The sequence below is a fragment of the Crassostrea angulata genome, chromosome 5, assembly GCF_025612915.1.
Source record: "Crassostrea angulata isolate pt1a10 chromosome 5, ASM2561291v2, whole genome shotgun sequence".
Lineage (NCBI taxonomy): Eukaryota > Metazoa > Mollusca > Bivalvia > Ostreida > Ostreidae > Magallana > Magallana angulata.
In genome coordinates this window covers 12,727,203-12,749,818 of record NC_069115.1, presented here as the reverse complement: position 1 = coordinate 12,749,818, position 22,616 = coordinate 12,727,203, and the positions used below count along the sequence as shown (strand labels likewise).

Below are 22,616 nucleotides of genomic sequence, written 5' to 3'. Positions count from 1 at the left end.
TAAATTCGACATGTACATTGTATGTGGATCGAGTTCTTTTGTAGCATAATCTTCGAATAACCAATTTATTCCATGATAAAAACAAGATTGCATTTCCGAAATTCTAAATATTGCCGAATCTCCATCAACATTAAATATTCAAAAGCAATATACAATGTTATTAGTTTCTGCTGCTCAAATTATGTTCCCGCAAAGCTAAATATATCTCAGCGAAACCCATTAAACAATTTCCCAAATCATGCTGAAATTCTTCTAGTGTAATTCCCAGTGTGTGTAGTCGCTAATTTCTAGTGCTTGTTTAATTTACCAAAACCATACGATCGCATTCTCTACACAGGGGGTAAATAATATTACCTATTCTTCGTTTTTACGATCTTATTATTGAATGTACATATATTTTAAGACAAAAAAACCCACAGTGAAACGTGGGATAAAAAAGCCGCGTACGTCGATTTAAAGCTCTCCCCCTACAAAATCTCGATCTCTCATTAACAATGTATTTGAAGATTTCCTGTTCCCGAGATCCATGGCGAATAACGAAGGTAGCTTTAAACTTTTCTTAATCAATTAAACCCGTCCCTCCAGCGTTCTATCTTAGCTTTTCGTTTGACGCCAGTTTTAAAACCCTGCGCCAAAGACCTAAAGGATTCTTTGTTTACGAATGGACACAAGAGAGACACGCTCTCTCAATTTTCGACGCCTTTTAGCCTTTTGTGAGTTTTTTCCATAACTGTGATTTTTAATTCGCCATCAATGCCAGAGGTTTTTTCTTCTCTCGCGAGCTATACATAGATTTTCCTCGGAGAGCATGCACAGCAAAAGTGAAAATTGCGCATTGTTACACGGCAAAAAAAAATTACCTTCAGATTGTGCAGTAAAGGAATTAAATTTCTAGTTTGACGCGGCCACTCCGGAAATTTATAATTGATGACACAAAAACTCAAGTGAGAGCTAGCGAGAGAGAGAGAGAGAAAGAGAAAAGAGAGACTCTCTTTTTTAAACTATTGATATAAGGAAGTTTTAATGCATCAACGGAGCTCATTTGAGAACACACTTGGCCGCCTTTACACTGTATATGTGACAGAGTGAAGTCAGAAGGACAGAGTCTCAACTCTCGTCTACAGAAAGATCTGTGTAGAATTCAATCCGATTAGATCAATTGCTTTGAATTGGAAATCCCCGGGCTTAGATAGAGGCATGTAAACATAGCACGTGGTGTGTGGAGGAATCAATTGCTTGTAACGTTCATTCCTGTGTTAAAAGGTGGACATTTTTTAAACTTATTTTTAAACTCTCTTAGTAGTGGGTGTAACAAAACAACAACAAAAAAGGTAAATCGGATGTTTTTTCACATGACAAGGTAGTAACCAGAATTCTGTTCAGTATGGGAGCAGGCGTATCTCGTCATGGACAAGTGAGGCGGAAAGTCCAAGCCGTCAATGCGTTTGAGGACGCGGGCAAACGTCACAGGCGTAAAAAGAACTCTAAGAAAAGTAACAATATCGTCATGAGGGAGGAAAAAGTGGACAGTGTGACGTCATCAGACAAAACGAAATCTCATTGGATGCGGGTGAAAGAAAGGACCATTTCCAAAACGGAACTGGAGTCCCGGTCGGTCCTCCGTCTCAGTGATTTCAACAAGGTGGTGCGGAAACGGACTTTAGAGAAAGAAGACGACGTACCAATCAGCATACCGTATGTTTCAAATGAAAAGGTACGTATTCCGCCATCACGATGTGTGAGAAGGCTAATTAACCAAAAGTCAAAAAAGTCAAGATCACAAAAATGTTAATGCGTCTATTTCCCCTAAAGATACATACAGGAAAAGAGAGAAAAATCCCAACAAACCTTCAATTTTCTAATTGCAATGTTAAACGCTTTCAGTGCTGCGAGGTATATGTTCTTTATTAATGGCTTGGTGAACATCGCAAATACCTCTCTAATTGATGTATATGTTGTTCGCACAACAAATCTGCAAGTACTCGATGCACAGGAAGTTGAATGGATCATGTGTCATATGATTCCAAATATGATATTGATAGAAATTTTCGTGTTTACGATACAGGTTCATACAAAAAGCACAAAAAGACGAAGAAAACGACTCGTGTTATAAAAATGTTGAAGGTGCATGGTGAATAACGTGTAGTTAAGTCTCAACCAGGATTCGAACCAAGTGCTTCTGGTGTTTAGAACCATTCGTGACCGCTGATCCCTTGAGACCCATATAATGATAAATACATGTAGTTTGTAATTGACGGTATACCCATCAACACAGGCGTTACTCATACAATATATTTGTGAGCATAAAAATAGTCTGAGACTATTTCAATGAACGGTATTAAACTTGTGTAAAATGAATACTAGTATTCAATTCATAATAAAAAATGAAAAGGGTATTCGCGCCTTTATATCCCCGACGAAAATCACACTATTCAACAACTTTATACACATATCTATATTGAAAGAGTAACATTTCAAGAACTGACTATATTGACTGAGGTCTAGTCTTGACTTCATTAATTTCGTATTTTACTGACATTTCATTGATTTTCATTTGTATAATCCATCTCAGTCAATCTAAGATAACTTACCGCTACGTTTTTGATACACTGACATTTCATGCGCGACCTTTACATTTCATTCGCGACCTTTACATTTCATGCGCGACCTTTACATTTCATTCGCGACCTTTACATTTCATGCGCGACCTTTACATTTCATGCGAGACCTTTACATTTCATTCGCGACCTTTACATTTAATGCGCGACCTTGACATTTCATGTGCGACCTTTGATTCAATTTAAGTGATATATCAGTTGATTAACATGATTTATATGAAATTGACCTTTCAGTTAATCTAAGCGAATTCGCTAATTCGATCTATTTTACAGGTTAACGTGGGTTTCAAGATTTAAAGATTGTAACATTTAAAGATTGTAACATGTAAAATGTTTTATTACGATTATAACCCAAATAATAGCTGACTTGCTTTTTCCTAATTTAGCCAACCAAATTGGCAGTTCCTTAATAGAGAGGTATTGTTTTGAACATGATATTGGTCGTATTACAATATTACAGTTGTTAAGCAGAAATAAGCAAGTTACTAGACGACATGTTTATTCTAACTATCCTAAAATTGGGACAAGACGCCATGGCAATTCAATATAGTAAGGGAAAACGGAAAAACCAGTGAATTATGCAATAAAAATTAACTTGATTGCCGAAAGCCAATTTATTTTTATCTCTAACTTTGAAGAACTTGGTAAAAACAAAAACAAAATGTAAAGAAACATTATATATCGGCAAAAATCATTTCTTTTCCAACTTATAAAATTAGTTCATTATGTCGGCGAATCATCTTTTGCACAGGTACTGAAAAACATCACATATCAAACAAAAATCATATTTAGTCCACCGTCATATATATATATATATATATATATATATATATATATATATATATATATATATATATATATATATATATATATAAGGAAAGGTTTTTTTGTCAACTTAAGAATGAGTTAGCAATTTGTCAGAGAGAGAGAGAGAGAGAGAGAGAGAGAGAAAGAGAGAGAGATTTCTATACAAATCAATTACATCAAGAATAATCCTATAACATTATCTTAGCTTTGATTGAACATTTAAGAGATTCCTTTTCAATTCAGTTTTGCTTCGCAAAGACTTTTAAATCTATGTGTTTAAATTGCTATGACGCATGACCATAATTACAGTATTTCAGCAAATGGGGGGTTTTATCTTTGTATCAAAAACCTTGTTTAGAGCCTCTAAAATTTTGATACGATACACAAACCGCTGCGCGGGGGTACATATCAATTCAATACCTACCAAATTAAACATACTTTTCATGAAATTTAAAACTAAATGAATTTTTAATGTTTTCTGTTTCAAAATCCAATGGACTGTATTCGGTTTTACTTTTCATTAATTTTTAAATCGCTAAATGCGTCAATGTACAGGAAAGGTGCAAGCGGTGGAGATAAAAAAAAAAGCATAAACCGATTAAAATCCGAATTACATGCTTTTGTTACTCTCATTTGAATTTCTGACGTCAAGAAATAATCAATTTGGACAAAAAAGTCATAAAAAAACAAGTGTTGAGTTGCGTTCATTTATCTCCTCGCGCATCTTTCTGAACATTAAGTCACACAAATAAAAGCGTTCACTTTATTTGAACCCCATCCCTCCTATGGCAACCAATTAACCATAGACTTCGTCATGTTTCAAACTTTCATATTTTTTTTCTTCAAATTTAAATTCAAATTAGATTAGATATTGAGCCTGCCTTTGTTCTTGATATATATTTTTTGGTATCAAAAAACGTCTGAACCAAGCGAATGGAGACGAAACGTAAACAAAGTTGCAAATATAGGGACTATGGCACAGACTTATGCATACCTCGAGTTATAAATGCAGTGGCGCACGGAAAGACTGCCATCCTAGCTCAGCTGGATTCCTGACCTAACAAAAAGGGGAGGGGTCGATCGGAACAAAGTAAGGGATTGTGCAATCTTTTTGTGGCACAGTTAAGCCACTGGGGTCCATTTCTTATTCATAACTTTGGGATTGTCATCGCGTGTATAGGCCTTCACGGAATTATAGGAGTGGCGCCGTGCGGGGACGTCTTCATGTTTCTATTCTAAACAATCAAATATAAACTTACGTGCACGAAAAGTATGTTATTAAAGGAAAAAAAAAATAACGCATTGATTTTTTATCTTAAGCTATTCTCAAAATCAAATCGATTAACTAGCATACAAATATACACAGACAGACGAACAAATTATCTTAATATGGGTTAACGGAGGGGGAGGGGGGGGGGGTATCTGTGTGAAAAATTTTAACATATTTTACGATACCCGCTCTTTCGAAGATGTAGTCTGATGGATGCGTGTGAGTATGAGTATGAGTGTGAGTGTGACAAACTGTTTAACATAAAAAGTGACTCTTTTGGACAGTTTTCCCAGTATCAGTTTCCAGTATCTGTGTAAAGTAGACGCCTCGCGTGGCTGATAAGTGTACAGCGCTGGCGTTCTTGATGCATTTTCCACTAGTACTTAGTACTACTTAAGCATCCACGTCATTGTACGTTAACCAGTAAGGCTTTTAGAATAACTGGGACTACATCAGAATTTACTAGTACTGTGTTAAGGTTTATCTTTTGTAAGTAAACTTCCTCACATTAAATCGTCACTGAATTTCGTCACACAGCATACATGCAGCATCGATATAGGGGACATGTACAGCATCAACGACTTAACGCATGACTTGGCCTCTAAACGATCTCAGATTCAGCATCAAAGACCCCCATACATGCATATCTAAATCAGCATTTTAAATGAAGCATAAAGGACCCTATATATAACCCTCTAAATGTGCCTATATATAACCCTCTAAATGTGCCTATATATAACCCTCTAAATGTGCCTATATATAACCCTCTAAATGTGCCTATATATAACCCTCTAAATGTGCAATTTAAGATAAATCAGCAAAAAAGATCCTTTAATCTCAAGCAACCTCTTAACAAGAATAAAAACCCAATCTCAAGATCTCCTACAAGCAAATAACCTCTACGTAAGCAAGTATGAATATAACATCAATGTTTATATACAAACGACCTCTAAAACAAGCATTAAATAGCATAATTTTTTTAGGTATGAATATATACAGCATCAATGATACTTTCTTCACAGTCAGCAGCATGAAAATAGATCTAAGCGTCTTTAACGTCAATAAGTAGCCATTAATACAGTATATTTTATCGAAGCATATCGCTTCCATATGTCAATACATGTGCATGTACTACTGTATGATTTAATATATTCGTGTGTCGGTTTCAAGTGTGGCAAGTTCACTTATCAAGGTGGGGTAAAATTTGGCAAAGTCATTCAACGCACACTAAACAAACTAAAAATAAAAAATAAAACCTGTGTTTCATAAATTATGGAATTTAAATTTCACCAACGGTAAACTTATGTAAAATTGGTACTTTAAAATTTGTAGAATCATAACAGAATTTAGAACTTTTAAATCCTTAAAGATACACCAATTTAAATGGACATAAAATCAAAAGGAAGGCACAATGTACAGGCAAGATAGGGGAAAAGTATCTATCAACAACGAGAAAGCTTTTAGGACATGTACACCTTATTTCGAGAACAATTTTCGAGCAGAAAAAATATGCTACATAGCAGTATTGGCCATAAAGTCAGCAATTCAACTATGGTTAAACGCACTAAATGGACAGATGCATTGCAGCATTAAATTTACATGTACCAGTCCCTATGCGACATGTACATGTAGAAGCATTGCAGCATAAAAATTCAAATGTACCAGTTTTTATGCAACATTGTATATGTATACTTGTACATGTAGAGGGATAGCAGCATTAATTTGTCCAGTCTGTGTGCAACATGTAGAATACTCATTTTGGAATCAACCGACACGTAATAATTTTGCAAAAACATTACCAGAAGGCAAAGAAAGCATTCAAAATTAGCAAAGAAGCATGTCAGTTAAATGCTGATATTACAAGTTTATTTTCACAGAGCAAGACAGACGAAGATGTACAATAATCAGAAACCAGCTTATGTCAAAATATTTTTTTTTTGTTCTGTGAATTGATATATCTATATAAAACATTTCAAAATGGCGCTTTAATTATTTATAAACAAAGTAAATAAGTAAACAAAACACCACTATCTCATTAAAAATCAAATCAACAAAAAATCCTGCCTAATTTTAACAACAAACATCAGCACAATTTAGATTACATGTTTTATGACTTTACAAAAACATCAGCAAGCATTTAAAGGACAATGAAAACATGCCATTTTTTCCACATAAGCCACGCCTGTGTATCCTCTTTAAGAATTAGAAAACGTTAGTCTTCGAGTTTTGTTTGCTCACGTGGTCATTATCTGGGTTTATAACTTCCTCCCCCACGTAGGAGAGCATTGAATCACACCTGTATTATTGACACAGGTGGTCAACTCAGGCATCAAATATAGAAAAATCAATCAGGTAAATGAGAAACACGGATGATCAAATAAACCTTAGAGATTGAAACAATTTTACAGATACATATACACTCATCAATATACCTTGGTTAGCTGACGCATGCCTTTTGCAAAATGTATGTAATTTTTCGTGGGAATTAGAGTTCGCGGATTTCGTGGCTTCGAATGAAACACTATATCATTTCATTTGCACACATTTCAAACATGAATATATTTAATCATTATTTAATAAAAGATTATCAGCGAAACTATATCTCATTTAGCAGACTGGGTGGTCAACAGATTAACCATCAGACCTGCCCTGAACTTTGACATATGATATTTTTAGTTATATAGTAACATTTAGTAAAAAAATAAGCTATAAATAAAAATTGGAGCATTTTCCTATTAATATCGTTATACATAGCTCTTCTTCAAAAGGAAGTCATTGACAAGTACATATGGCCTAAAAATGGTTTTAGAAAAAACTGGCATTTTTAACGATCAACGAAAGCATCATCTAACCCCCCCCCCCCCCCCCGCCCCCAAGTTCAACTGCTTCGTCAAACCCCTTTCCTGAGGTAATTGGTTCGTTTGATAATGCATACATGTATGAATTCTGTTTAATATTTTAAGTACTGTCGCTGTAACACAGAATTTTTGAAAAAAATGAGAAATATCTTAATTGCAAAGGTTTAAAATAACCAAATAGTAAGTGGAATGTTGAATGGTCCGGAAAAATGAAAAGGAAAGAGAGGAAATCTTGAGACAGACAGCCGCTTTCTTTGTGCTTGTGAAAAAATATTTCAAGGTCTTCTCCGTATTCTGTGGAAGAAAATGATCTGATATGATTCACTTAAGAAGGCCCTTAATATTAAATGTAAGTTATGTAATAATGAAGTGGATTATGAAGTGCACCGCCAAGATATCCCTCGTACAATCGTATATGTGGTATATGTCGTATATGTGGTAGATATAAATAATTGATACTAAAAGTCTGTCCCAGATCTCACGAGGCTTAGGACGAGCTTCCAATAACATGAAAATGATTTAGATAGCTCGTTATTAAAAGAACTAGCATTTAATTCTGAAGTACTCTGCACGGCTATTTATCTTGATAAATGTTTCTTGAGAAGAATCCGAAAAAAAACGTAATTGTATGAATGTAATGTAATTGGGATCTAGGTAAAAGTAGTTTCTTTGTCATACTTATTAGCCTTCCGAGACGATTATTTATCTATTATGCATATGCAGTTTATAACTCAGAGAGAGAGAGAGAGAGAGAGAGAGAGAGAGAGAGAGAGAGAGAGAGAGAGAGAGAGAGAGAGAGAGAGAGAGAGAGAGAGAGAGAGAGAGAGAGAGAGAGATTCTTTTTCTATTACTGTTTGAAATCCAAGAGAAATGCATTATAAAAAGAGGTACACCAATTAAAAATCAAAATCCAAAAGAAATGCATTAATATTATTTAAAAGAGGCACACCATTTTGTTAAAGAAATTTCCTCTTTGTTTATTTTTGAAGTTTAAAATAACCCATAATTGTCGATTTAGAGTGCTGGTATTTTTGACAAGTCGTCTGTTGAACATATCAAAATTGACTCTTTTTCTTTTCTTTCTGTCATGTTTTTTTTTCTCTGAAACCAAATTATAGTCGTTTTACTAGCCTTTATTCAATTAGCCGTTTAAGGATCTATACTTTCAAACTGATCCAGACGTAAGAAATTACAAAGAGAGGGGCACTGTAAAATCTAAAGTTACTTGTTAAATCTTATTAGTGTTTGCCAAAATATATGGTACTGAGAATTTAAACGCATTAACTGTTCGTGATGTCACAGATGCCAGCGGTCACGTGATAGGTCTTTGTTCACGTGGTCACTGTCAGTGCCATCATTTTGTGAATTATGGAATCATTGCTATTAGAAAAGATAGCAGTGGTATAAGACCGAGTTATGAAATTTCGGTCACAGAGGTTTTAATCGATATGTGGAGAGGAATTGAAAACCGTTGACAGAAAATCCGTAGTCTTGGCGCACGGCAATCTGGATTCAATAGAAGCGTTCTCAAGAGAAATGAAGCCACGGTCGATTTTACGCAAGATTTTGCTAATTTTGCTAATAAGGAGAGGCGGTTTTGTTTAATTGTGGGCCTAAATCAGACATATATACATTTGTATGAAGCAAATTCATGCCAGTCAACTCTTCTGCAAAGTTCAGCAAAGAATTGGGGGGAAAGTAAAGAGATAATTTTAATGGTTGTGTCAATAACAGCTAAAGGTCGGCAAAAGCAGAAGAAAACAATTGATTTCATCGCAACTCTTGTTCGTGTTGTCTTTAGATCATAAAAAATCCGCGAGAGCCTTGTCCAATTGATTTAACTATCGAACAAACATTTTATTACCAGGTGTGAATTGATGACATTAACATCATAATCAAAAGCACATCATCATCATCATCATCATCATCATCATCATCATCATCGTTCTTACCGACTGGTATTACAATCAGACTATCATATTTTATTACGATTTGCAGATTGTCAATAAAAACTCGTAAGTCAATGTATTTTTGTAAAAGTATGAACATTTGAAAGGCATATTTTTATAATAAAAGATTCGATCACAATTAATTTTCCACAATCTCAGATATTTTTTTTCAAAAGCCAGAACATTCATTGATATTCTACCACAATCTATAATATTTTCTTAGCTTAATTGCACAAAGTAACAGCAATATAAAAATATAAAGATGGTTCAACAAAAATAGGTTCAACGAACACAAACAGAGGTTCAAGTTCATGTTTCTTTAAGGAGAATTTGCCGTGAGATCAAGCGCTCGAGCCTGAACCAAGGCCGGGGATAATTCAAATTAATTGCTCCTTCCCCGTTTATATATGGTAGTTGAATCACGTATCCCAAGAATTGTCACGGGAATAGAAGCCTTGTACAAAGTCTAAGTCATGACTGAACAGACTCTATAATGTACTTCAGCGCGGCGTGGCAACATACAGAGTTTCACATACGGAGTGTGAGAAGCATAGATAGTTTTACATAGGCCCGGTGTTCCCCTGTAGAACAAGCAATATAGAACCATTTTAACAAGACATTGGACTTTCAGTTGGACGTAGCTATCTATTTCTTGCGTCAAAACAAGTTAAAAATGACGCGGTTTCAATGATGCACCTATTGCGTAGTCGTAGCTCAAAAGCCAGAAAAATCTTGTTCATTTTAAAAAGCATTGGTTGAGTGGCCAGCAATGAAATAGACAGAACTACGTCACATTGCTGTTTGACACAACTACCCAAAGTCCAAGCTTTTGTTAAATGGTTCTAATCTTCAGCAATATGTAAAACGTTATGAAGTACAGAGTACTATATAATAATGGAAGTTACATGTAACGTAATCCGCTCCTCAGCAATGTTCGATAACTCTTAATTACCAGGATTTTTTTATTCGTACTGTAAATCTGCCCTTTTATAGACAAATTTTATTAGTGTAATAGTGTCAATTAATATTACCCATAGTTACGAACTGCTTGGCTAAGTGGCTCCATGGAGACCTACTATATGAAGATGAATGGTTTCGAGCCACTGATGCACCGGCACAACCGTTTTTTTCTAATTTGATCTTAGTTTGAATATTTATTGCATTTTATCTATCGCGGTCAAAATTGGTCAAAACGCTTCTTTTTATTTTACTTCATTCATAAAGTTTGAAGGATAATTAATAACATTTTTATAATGAAAAAGAAATACTTTGAGGCTGGGGATCAGGGAAACTGTAATACGTTTAATGTTTTGAAAACAGAGCCAACGGCCTGGACCGACATGTTACAAGTCATAAAATATCTTCCAATCATAAAAGTCAGATAGTCTGGAAATAGGGACCCAACGGCTAGAGGTGATAAAACACGTTTTTAAAATTAAAGTTGAAGGGTGTTTTCTTATTAAAAAGATTTTTGTTTAGACGTGACGGTCATTATTTCATGCAGCTACTGCTTATTACACCTGCACATAAACGATAAAAGTGAAGTGTACTATCATGCAAATGGGTAATTATGCTCTGTATGTAATCGGTGTTCAAATGATACCTGCATGTATTTGATAAATCTGTTTGGCTTGTGCCTATTGGCCTATACACAACGTAGATCAAAGGTGTCATTGTAAGTTCTAATTGATTTAATTATGCATTCAGTCGATATAAATGTTTCCTTCTTGCTCTCTTTTTAGGTTGAACCGGAAGAGCTATGTCATGTGTGTAGTGTTTACACCGGAAGAGAAACCTATCCATGCCGCATTTGTTATAAAGTATATCATGAAAGTTGTCTTCGAAAACTAGGTCAATGCAACGACCCTGCCTCATCTGTCCTCTTAAAGAAAGCCCTCAAAGCCACGGGCTGGAGCTGCCAAAACTGCGTAAGGCACCCCTGCCCCTCGCCTAAACTTCCACCCTGCTCCTCCAAATATCATATGCTGCAAAATCGGAAAATTTATCATAGTTGCATTCATGAAATTAATGACGAGAGGATTGATATTGACTACATTTATCTAATATTTATTACCTTATATGATTTTGTTTTTCTATATTCGTAATTAATTATAATATTTGATATTTTTATCAAAGTTTTCTTAGAATTGCAGTTATGGAGAAAAAGGATATTTATTCCTCATAAAAGTATTTAAAAATGTTTATCTCGGAAATAATATCTTACATGTAAATTTTGATCGAATCGGTTGTTTATTTGATACATATTCATCATGAGTCATGCAGGAATAAACAATTCAAATACATTTAATTCCCTGTCTTTACATTAACATTTTGCGTTATTTTACAGGACGACCTGAGCAGTCTACTGACAGAGGAAGAATTACATAACCTGTTTTCTTCCCTAGATCGCTACGAAGTTGCACAAGGTAGACATGATATATATGCAATGAAAAAAAACCCACACATACATTGTACCCCACGATTTATGAACATTTGAGGGTTTATCCTAATACTTTATTGAAAATGTTTTGGTAAATAGTTTGTTGCTTCAAGTTTACGTATATACATACATGTGTATCAAATAACCCCATTTTGTATTCGTCATTGACTGAAAAAATATTTAAACAACTCTAGTTAATAACACATGCAAATATATTCGACAATATTATATAGTTGAGACAATGTTAATCGGTTATACAACGCTAAGCAAAAATAAGTCTCGCGGATAATTTGTAGTTTTATCTGATTTTACTTGAAGATTCGAGCATTGGATTAGAGGATTTTATGGAATACCGAAAACGTTGCTATGCCGACGAAGATGGTGGAACTTTACCAAAAGAATCTCTTCAAGAAGATCTCGCGAGATTCCACCGGATCGACAAAGATAACACAGGATCCATTACGTGGTGGGAGTTTATCAATTTCGAATCCATTCGGATTCTAAAGAAGCGCAGCAAGGTAAAATGGGACCATAAAATTTGTTATTTTAAGGAGGCGGAATGGTTAATAAATTGACCATAAGAACTACAAGTACCTCCAGATATTAGATATGAAATTTTAGCTCCGAAACTGAATATTTTCCTTTATATAATTATTTGAATAAAGATCTCCTTCTAAAGGCGGTTTATATATATAAGTTTATGTATGTTATATGTACATGTACAGTTTAGTATGACCACAACCATCAATTGAGCCTTGTTTAAGAACTAATGCAAAGACTTTGTTAACTAATTACAGAAAAAGTCTGTAAAACAGCTGTATTTCAGAAAATGATATTTCGTTGTCAATTTAACTTTAATTGTTCAATTTTTTTTAATGTGTAGAACTCAAATGTTCATCTCATGTCACCAAGGGAAATTGAAATCGCAAGGCGACTCTTCCGTATCTATGACGACAGTCACCAAGGAAACATAACGGAAGTGAACGCAAAGAAAGCCATTGCCGCATACTACACGCTATTTATAGAATGTGACGACACACTTAATGGGTGAGTAATAAAAGGCAAACGATTTGTCAAAAAACCCGGACAATATAGATACTAAAACTTAGTTTGAATGCAGGCAGCATATTCAACAGCAGCTAGAACATTTAATTACTATACGGATGAAGATTCTTTATTTAAGAAGTCAAGCTATTACATGTACTTGTACGAAAGGTGTTTTAATAAGTTTACATTTGCAAATCTAAATCGTCTTTTAAAGTGTTGAACGTGATGGCAAAAATAGATGCAATGTCATATCTTAGGTAAAATGCAGAGGATTTCTTTAGATAATCGTCAATTATAAATAGATGATCAGATCAACAAAAAAACCCCTAAAAAATATTAAAAAATAAAAATGTATCTCTCAAGATGAAAAATTCAGTTATGCATGTATATCCCTCTTTGAATAAATGTACCTGCCGCTATATTGTGTCATATAGCTCAATACAATGCACGTTCATTGCTGAACTCCATGCTATAATCATACTTGGTGATTTTTATCTGTTGTCAAGGTTTGCCGTATTTTCGAAGAAGGAAGAAGAGTTAGCGTTCGTCCTGACCGAGAGTCTGTCCTTTACAATGGACACGGAAGCAGACAAATCGAGGTAAATAAACAGCTACATGTACATTGTACAAAAGGTAGTTATTTATTTAGTAGGAAGGGGATTATGACGTCAGGCAGAATAGAGAAAAGGCCATAGTCTGAAATAATCTCAGCGAGATTCGTCGAAAATTTTCAGTCTCGACGTCGACGAATCTCGCTGAGATTAAGTCTGAAAGTGTTATAAAAACTCACATTGTAGACTTTAAACAAAAGTACCTGTATAATAATTCTTAATAAGAAATATAACCATGTATTGTTACGATGGAAGGTGGATTGATGAATAATTTTATATTAAAAATGACTGAACAAGCGAAAGGTCTTGACTTACATGTACTACGTATTTCTTTTTTTTTGGATATGAATATAGATTTAAAAGATGTTTTATTGAATTAAAATCAGGTTATTTATCATAAATTGCGTATACAAAAAGAAATGCTAGATGATTCTCGTATTCTTAATTATTGAATAACAATGCATTTTTGTACACATCAAACAGACTCTGCTTTGTATATGAGCTGCATTGCAGTCTGAAGTTGCACATACATGTAAACTGTATATCATGAATAATTGAATATTTTGTTTAATTATAGGAACGTTTCGTGGCAGGAGTATATTCTAGAGCTCAGTCTGTATGTACTCGCAGCCAGGCCAAACTTGAGCCCAGTTCCGGTGGAGAGTTCCGAATGGACCAAAGGCGTGGTGGTCTCCACGGAGATGGATTGTGACCTTAAGAGAACCACCTTATGACCTATATAAGAGAGAGAGAGAGAGAGAGAGAGAGAGAGAGAGAGAGAGAGAGAGAGAGAGAGAGGTGTTTGCAAGGAAAAACAAAAATGTTACATTGAAAAAAATTCTTTCTCATTCACCTAGTAATACATGTAATTGTTCTTTGTACCAGTTGTTTTAATTGTTTGTTTTTTTTTTTTGCTCTTTTTAGCCATTTTGGTTTTTGATTGAATCGTGAAATGACAGGTGCTATCTGTGAAACCAGTGATAATTGTAAACACTGTTTGTAGTGTACGCCATGAACATCAGTAGAAGGGAGATAACCCTTAAGTTACACCACTCAGCTGACAATCATTGTCGATATCGATAATTTTTCAGCCAAATGTTATGATTTGCTCCTTTTCTATAGATGTCTTTTAAAACAGGAGCGGATCTTATACGTTTGCCTTTGTGAGATGACGTTACATGGAGCAAGGAATGAGATTTATTTTACATGTACACGTATTTTGTTTCTTACATGAAATAAATGAAATCCATAGACTTAGATCGACCAGCTTGTCTTTGAAGGACGCATGAACTTCTTGATACGGGCAATTTGTGTACTTGTATTTTTTACTTCCATTACACTTGAAGTAAACACATATTAGCAATTATAAAAACATATTAATTAACACAAAGATAAGTAGAAAACTAATAAAAACTATATATTTGTATTTGAGCACTTTGTATGATTAATTATTATAATATTATCTATAGATTTGATATAGTCAGTCGGATAGCTATGGGTACTAATTCCTTGTGATAGAGATAAATAACATACATTTTGTTAACGAAATAAAAGGGATCTAATTAACAAACATATTGTTTTATCTGTTTATTCTTAATTAGTCTGCCTTGTAAAATATTATTTTTTAAAAAATTCTGCCGGGTTTTGATTTGTCAAAGAGGCGAAGGCACATGCATGTAGATAAGGAAATAATGCCAAGACATCTTTGTTCGTTAGAACGATTTCTAGTGGATCCTACATTTATACCGATCGAAATTTTAGTCTATAAGATATATGAAAACGCGCGTACGTACATGTATATTGAATAATAATATATATCTCTTTTAAGCTTTCTGATGGGCGGATATCTAGATATGTTTAATTATTTGTTCATCATGTATAGTATCATAGCTTCGTACCAAGAAACAGTTGATGGCTTAGTAGTAATTGTTGGATTGGCCCATCGATGTGGACGCGACTCAGTATATGCGAGCATACTATACGTGTACTAATTTAACAGATAATAAATGTACTATACACAATTAAGCTATTCATTTCATAATCGTTCGTGCTTTATATAGTAGCGTGCATATCAAAACCTTAAGGGATCCATTAATTGCAATGATTTGAAAACTGTGCATTATTATTTAGAAACTTACTACGACGTTGTAAGTTCAGAATTATATATGGTCAATTTACAGCGAAAACAAACATGCCCAAGATGCCTCGTGCTAAAGAATCTCTGAGAGTCTGACACAAAATCAACCTCAATTACTCACCCAAGAACTCTGCAGATCTGACCCTGGGTCCGATGATCATTTTTCCATTTCTGTGTCAGAAACCTTCGTGAAGCGGACGCTTTCTTCTCCCCTTCGCCCTCTCTCTCTTTCTCTCTTTTTTCTAGATCTACCCCTAGCGATCGTGGAGAGTCCTCAAGGTAAGTACTGATTCTATGCAAACAGACGACCGACAGCTGTAAAGCAGGTTTAAACCTTTTTTAAACTGAGGACGCGATCAATTTGATCCAGCGTGCATGATGCGTCTTTTGTATTCCGTAAAAATTTAACCAAACTGACAAAAGCGGGCCTGCTCCTTTTAAATGAACGGCCTTTGTTTATCTAAAAATGTACCTGTAGATAAGAATTATTTACTGTGTATATAAATCATTCTGCTGGAATTCGATGTATCAGTTTGAATTAAAGTGTGTCTCTGTATGTATGCTCTATAAGATTAGTATCGGCAAACAGATAAAGTGGGAAAATAAAATCCAGCATTTTGTTTAACTATTACTAACAGTTATGAGTAAAAATATTTCGATGCTGTCTGGTTGCAATATACTAATATAAACGGATGTGTGATTTTCAGCCAAGTTCGTAAAATATTGATTGAAAATAGTTGCATATTAAAAGTTTACTCTTTTACTTGTTATAAATTTTATAATTTCATATTAATAATAATGAAAAGGTATATTTTTCTCATTATTCATAATAGATTTTAAAGGGTTTTTGCCTTAAATTATGGCAATTATGATTTAAGCTTATAGTAATCTGATGCACGTATTTGAATAATTCTATGTAAAACTGATTGACATGTTTAGATTCTATTTTACATGTATGGAATATGTTTGATTATGCATACCATACTGTAAGTAATTCTACAAGTGTTAAAATAAAAAAAAAAAAAAAAAGAATTTGTGAATCAGATTTTTTTTTTAACTTAATGTAAAGATGTGACAAAATATAGAAAGGTGAAGATACATATATATGTATTACATGAATCTGAGAATAACTTTAAGCACCTTGAAAAAATTGCGTAATTCATTTTTTCTGGTAATGAAAAAAACCCCATAATAAATATATCCTATAAATCCTTACCGAAATGGTATTTAATCACGTAACGTATATGTTACCTTTGTTTTAATGTTTTAAATTAAATCTAAATTGATTAGCTCGTGATATTGGCAAATGCATTGAGAAAAAAATACTCCAATAAAAAAGGTGAAAAATTGCCAATGGGTTTGGGTGTAACGTATTCCCTTTGATGTTGAATAATAAATACCGTTTTTAAAATTTCCAAAATTTATTAAGTTCGAAAATCAGTATTTCAGATTACATACAAAAGTACAACTCAATTTAACAAAGGTCGGAAATAGAAGAACACACAATTTTCACTCACACACTTTTCATCTTTGACAACTCCGCCTACTCTCACCTAAACTGATCAATAGAATTAATTAAAAAGTTTCAAATAAATTTGCATCAGCAAGCAGAATTTTACAACGCTCACATTTGGGAGACAGGAAACCGTAATTCTAACCATGAATTAATCAAAGAAACGTATTTCTCAGATCTGACCGTTAATTTGACAATAATTAAAGAATAATGACATTGATGCCAAGATTCAGGGAAGGGAGATGTCAAGATGAAATTACCAACAATTATTATGTGAATGCAACTTTCCATAGTTCAGAGTAAACTAATTATTTTCCAATTACAAATTTAGAATTTCCAAAATGAAAAGACTGAAGCATAATATAGTACAGATGTTACAAATTATAATTTTTGTCATTAATAAACCCTATTACACATAAACATGACAGGGGGGGGGGTGTAAAACGAACAAACTTAGTACGACTTACTGAAATGGTCACATCCGGGAGGAGATAACTCGCACAGGAAACGATGGACAAAAATACTGGCAGAAGACGACAGAATGTGTTGTGCATGTACTTCTCTGGATTTTTGGTAAGGCAGTCAGTGTCTTGTAATTGTGTTCATTGGATCAAACGAAAGTAACCGATATGATTAGATTGGCAAACACGTACTTTCTTGTAAAATCTTACTACTTCCGACTCGGAGGCAGGGTTTCGTAATCATGGGGGTCATGATATTTCAAAATGAATTTATGTTTATTTGGTAATCGACCCTTTAAATGATCTACATGTTGATGTTCTCAAGCGTCTTGTCTAAGGAAATAATAGTAAGATTAATGTGATTGCTGTATTTAACATTGTTTACAGAATCAGCAGGCGTCTGTACTCAATGACCTTTTAAGTTGACATCAAATTTTAATAATTATAAAAAAAGTATGGAGAAGACATATCATATCACTAATAATAATATTGCCTTCTTTTTAGTACTAGCAGGGACATGTTAGTACACTTTATACGTTCTTTGTACTATACATGACTCTGTCCCAAGTTTTATTTCCACTACTTTTTGCTCAACATCTGATAATTATTATTAAATAGATACCGCTACGTCTATGTCCAATCTACCTTCAACCACTGGAATGAAAATAGTCCAGATTTTCTGTTTTTAGACGCCTGTGGCCCCCTCTACTGCTTCTGGTTTCAGTTCACAACCCAAAATCTTTGTTAGAAATTTGTTTTTAATTAGTTCATGTTAACTTCTCTGGGTAAAAATAGATGGAGTGTCAATGAAGAAATCTTGATCTTCCCTTACATTGATTTCAATTCTGCTTCATTGACGTGTGTTTTTTCGTTAAAATTTGTCAAAAATAATGGACACAGTAACTGGGACTGACTAAGGAAGACAAATCTAACATCTGTAGAGCTTTTCCTGTACAATGCATATTTAACTTGACATTTTTGTGTTTCACAAGAACATGTGTAGTATTTTGCAAGCTCTTGAGTTGTGTCTGATTACTTTAGACAAGCTGCACTGTAAATTTGTGTAAAGCTTTACCTTCAAGTTTGCTTGTCATCAATGGGATGGTATATAAAAGGGTTTCTTACACCTAATGATATTAATTTGTTTGATTCTATTACAGGACCTGTTTGGGGTTAGCATGGTCCTTCCTCTCATATCAACACACGCCAAGGAATTAGGAGCCACACCTACAATAACAGGGATCATAGGTAAATATCTGAAAAATATCTAAAACCTCAGATAAATATCTAATGTCAGGAAAATATCTGCAGATATCTCAGAGAAGTAATAAATAAATTGCTCAGAAGATGTATCTGATATCCCTGGACATACATGTATATACATATGATATTTCATGGCATGTACCATACCTGTTAACCTTTCAAAGCTGCTATGTGGGAGAATCTCCCCCTTACCAACTTGGCTAAGGGGGAGATTTTGCGTAAACGATGTTTTTTCACGTGAAATGCAAATATTTATTAAAAATACTGTTAGATACCTTATTTTGCTATTGTAATTAATGCATTTGCAATCATTTTAAATTTTATTTTTTCTTTGACTATACCAGCAATACAAGCAATTACAACTTGTGTTGTGTTCAGAAAACTATTAATTTGTTTGCATGGTACAATACAAGAAGTCAATAGTGCCACTTTTTATATTAAGTCTTCTTATTGTTCAGTATTGAACCATCACTGCATGCTGACATCTAGGGTAAACACAGAAAATTTATTTTGCGTATTTTGAATATGCAGTGAAACCCAGTTAAGAAAATACCAGTTAATAATATTCATTAAAATTATTTTTATGTATGTATTTGATATTTTTAGACTCGAAGTACATGTAAATATCTTATATTGCATAGTTACAGATATTTTCTCTTAAATGTGTGAAAAGCTGATTAGAATAGGAAAAACATCATTTTAGCATGAATGATGGAAAAGTGTACTGTACATGTACATGTATATGTCAATGAGTCCATGAAACAATGCTTTTTGGAGATGTGTCATTAGGATAAACATGAGTTTGTATATTGGCATTGCTAATTGATTTAAAATTACATGTATATGTGGAAAAAATGCTTTGCAGGATCAACATACGGTGCCTTACAGCTGTTCTCCAGTCCAATTGTGGTAAGTTCATTGTAACATACATGTAACAATGCAGCAAAACAGTTTCAAATTGAATGGGTAAAATTAAAGTGTACATAAAGATGTATATACCATATGATGGTTTCATTAATATTCCTGGGCATCATTTGTTTGTGGATATAGTAAAAATCACAGAATTTTATCAATAAAATATGTTATTAGATATTGCCTTTCAGTGACCATTCAATTGTGTGGATAAACACAACAAGAAATCCAGGAAAAAATGGTGTTAAGCAAATATTGATGAAACCACGGTGACAGTATACATGTATGACTGTTATATATTACAAGACCAGTGTAGTGATGATGTGTATATAATCATGTATGTATGACTATTCTGTGTTACAGGGCCAGTGGAGTGATGATGTGGGGAGAAAGTTCTGCCTCCTGTTCTGTTTGCTGGCCTCGGCGGGGGGATATTTCCTCCTCAGTTTCTCCACCACTCTCATTCTTCTGCTGGTCTCAAGAATTCCTACAGGTAAATACAGCCCATTCCTATAGGTAAACACAGTCCACTCCTATAATTCCTACAGGTAAACACAGCCCACTCCTATAATTCCTACAGGTAAACACAGCCCACTCCTAAAATTCCTACAGGTAAGCACAGCCCATTCCTATAATTTCTAAAGGTGAACACAGCCCACTCCTATAATTCCTACAGGCAAACACAGCCCACCCCTATAATTTCTACAGGTAAACACAACTTACTACTATAATTCCTACAGGTAAATGCAGCAGACTCTTATAATTCCTACAGGTAAACTCATCCCACTCCAGTAATTCCTACAGGTAAACGGAGCCCACTTTTATAATTCCTTCAAGTAAATGCAGCCAACTCCCATAATTCCTACAGGTAAACACAGCCCACTCCCACTCCATTGATTCCTACAGGTAAATATAGCCCACTCCCACTCCATTAATTCCTACAGGTAAACACAGCCCACTTTTATAATTCCTTCAAGTAAACGCAGCCAACTCAATAGGATTCCAGTCTTACTTGGTGCCAGAGCCAGATAATGACAATGTTTTGTGTATTATACATGTACATGATTGTATGTTGAGGTTTTGAATTTACATCTTGTTAATACATGTAGTATTTGAAAGCTAGAATCTTTGGAATGAATAAAATCTAAAGCCATTATAAAGCAAGATTCCGATTGTGTTTCAATAAAAGAATGATAAAATGCTTTGATTACTAGTAGTAATAGTTTCTGAATTACATACATGTACATGTAATTATATATCATCACTCAATTAGATAAAAGTAAATGAAGAACATGTCAGAAGAGTCCATGTACTATTATGCAAGCTTTTTCACATTTTCCATAATTTCTTCTTTTCCTTTATCCAGGAATTTTCAAGCACAGTCAGAGCGTGTCAAGGTCATACCTGGCGGAGGTGACCCCCCAGCCTGACCAGTCGGGGGTTCTGGGAACGTTTAATGCCGCCTCCAGTATGGGCTTTATCCTGGGGCCAATGGTGGGGGGAAGGCTGGCAGAGACCAGTGGCGGTTTCTACAAAGTGGCTTTACTGTGTACTGTGATATTTGTACTCAACGCAGGTGAGTTTGTAATAATTATTGTACCTGTACATTTTTCCATTATTTACAACAGCTGTTTTTTTATTCTTTATTATAACCCTCTCAGAAAAGTGTGTCTCTTTCTCTCTGTTTCAGTATCTTCAAAATTTGAACTTTTTGAGGATATTTTTCACACTAAGCTAAGTCGAAGGTCAAAGGTTAAGGCAGTAATAGCATAATGTCTGTAGTAAAAATATAATGCCATTGGCTTCCTAGGACTTTATTAACATGCATGGTCTTTCAGTGCTGCATCTCTATCATGTTTTACATTTAATATACTAGTATTCATGCATTGTAAGAATGATTAGTTTTGTGGCAAAATACTAGTTATAATATATGTCGTAAAATTAAACCGAATTATATGAATGAAAGAAACTGTAATCCTATTTATCCATGAACTTCCAGTTTTGGTGTGGGCAGCAGTCAGTGATAAAGATTCTAATGTGTCCAGAAAAGACAATCCTTCTATGGGGACCAACTCAAAAGATTCAATAACAAAGCCAAACATAGGAGAAGACAGCTTTAGTCTGAAGCAGATGATCCAGTCCTTCCGAACGTTTGACTGGAAAAACCTTTGGGACTTATTTCTCATCAAATTCTGTCTCGGGTTTTCTATCCTTCTTTACAGAAGTAACTTTTCATTGACAATGAATGAGAAATTCCAGATGTCGCCCAGCAGTATAGGGAATCTGACGTCATACTCCGCAACCGTGGCGGCACTCAGTGGATTTCTTGTGGGGAGAATCTCAAAAGTGTTTAGAAGTGACGCACAGATTGTGTTCTATATGGCAGCATTTCAAGCTTTAACGTTACTTTCGTTAAGTTTAGTGAATGACATACGACTGTATGTCATCTGTTTTACACCTGTAAGTCTCATTTCTACAATGTTACGAGTTGCCGCCATTAGTTTGACGATACAACGTTGTGGCGGGAAAAATGTCGGAGGAATTATGGGTATGAGTCAAAGTGTGATGTCATTAGCGCGCATGCTCTCGCCCTTCATTTCCGGTCTAGTAATGGAAGTCAGTGTTTCAGGAACTGCATTGGTTGGATCCTTTGCATCAAGCGTTGCTGTGATAATAATGATAGTACGCTCACAAGAGCCTAAAATTAACACAGAGAAAAAGGTGCAATGA

General features: G+C 34.4%; 2 protein-coding genes across 2 annotated transcripts in view; one reads left to right on the top strand and one right to left on the bottom strand.

The window, feature by feature from the left end:
* LOC128183297 (spermatogenesis-associated serine-rich protein 1-like) overlaps window positions 1-16,083 on the bottom strand; it is a 35,975-nt gene extending 19,892 nt beyond the window's left edge. The window contains exon 1 of the mRNA XM_052852250.1: window positions 15,859-16,083. Coding sequence (XP_052708210.1) covers window positions 15,859-15,898 — 40 coding nt within the window. The 5' untranslated portion in view covers window positions 15,899-16,083. The remainder of the gene's footprint in view (window positions 1-15,858) is intronic.
* Window positions 557-22,616, top strand: LOC128183298 (major facilitator superfamily domain-containing protein 9-like). The gene is made up of 12 exons (XM_052852257.1): window positions 557-1,714; window positions 11,245-11,430; window positions 11,850-11,928; window positions 12,261-12,460; window positions 12,826-12,989; window positions 13,496-13,588; window positions 14,178-14,283; window positions 18,872-18,959; window positions 19,840-19,883; window positions 20,250-20,379; window positions 21,253-21,462; window positions 21,886-22,616. Exons 1-12 carry the CDS (start codon window positions 1,385-1,387, stop codon window positions 22,614-22,616), a joined length of 2,361 nt encoding a protein of 786 aa, XP_052708217.1. The 5' UTR covers window positions 557-1,384.

Coding starts and splice junctions, on each gene's coding strand:
- LOC128183298 (XM_052852257.1), top strand. CDS start 1,385: ATGGGAGCAGGCGTATCTCGTCATGGACAAGTGAGGCGGAAAGTCCAA. Junction 12,990..13,495: donor TGTGACGACACACTTAATGG/GTGAGTAATAAA, acceptor TCTGTTGTCAAG/GTTTGCCGTATTTTCGAAGA. Junction 20,380..21,252: donor GGTCTCAAGAATTCCTACAG/GTAAATACAGCC, acceptor TCCTTTATCCAG/GAATTTTCAAGCACAGTCAG.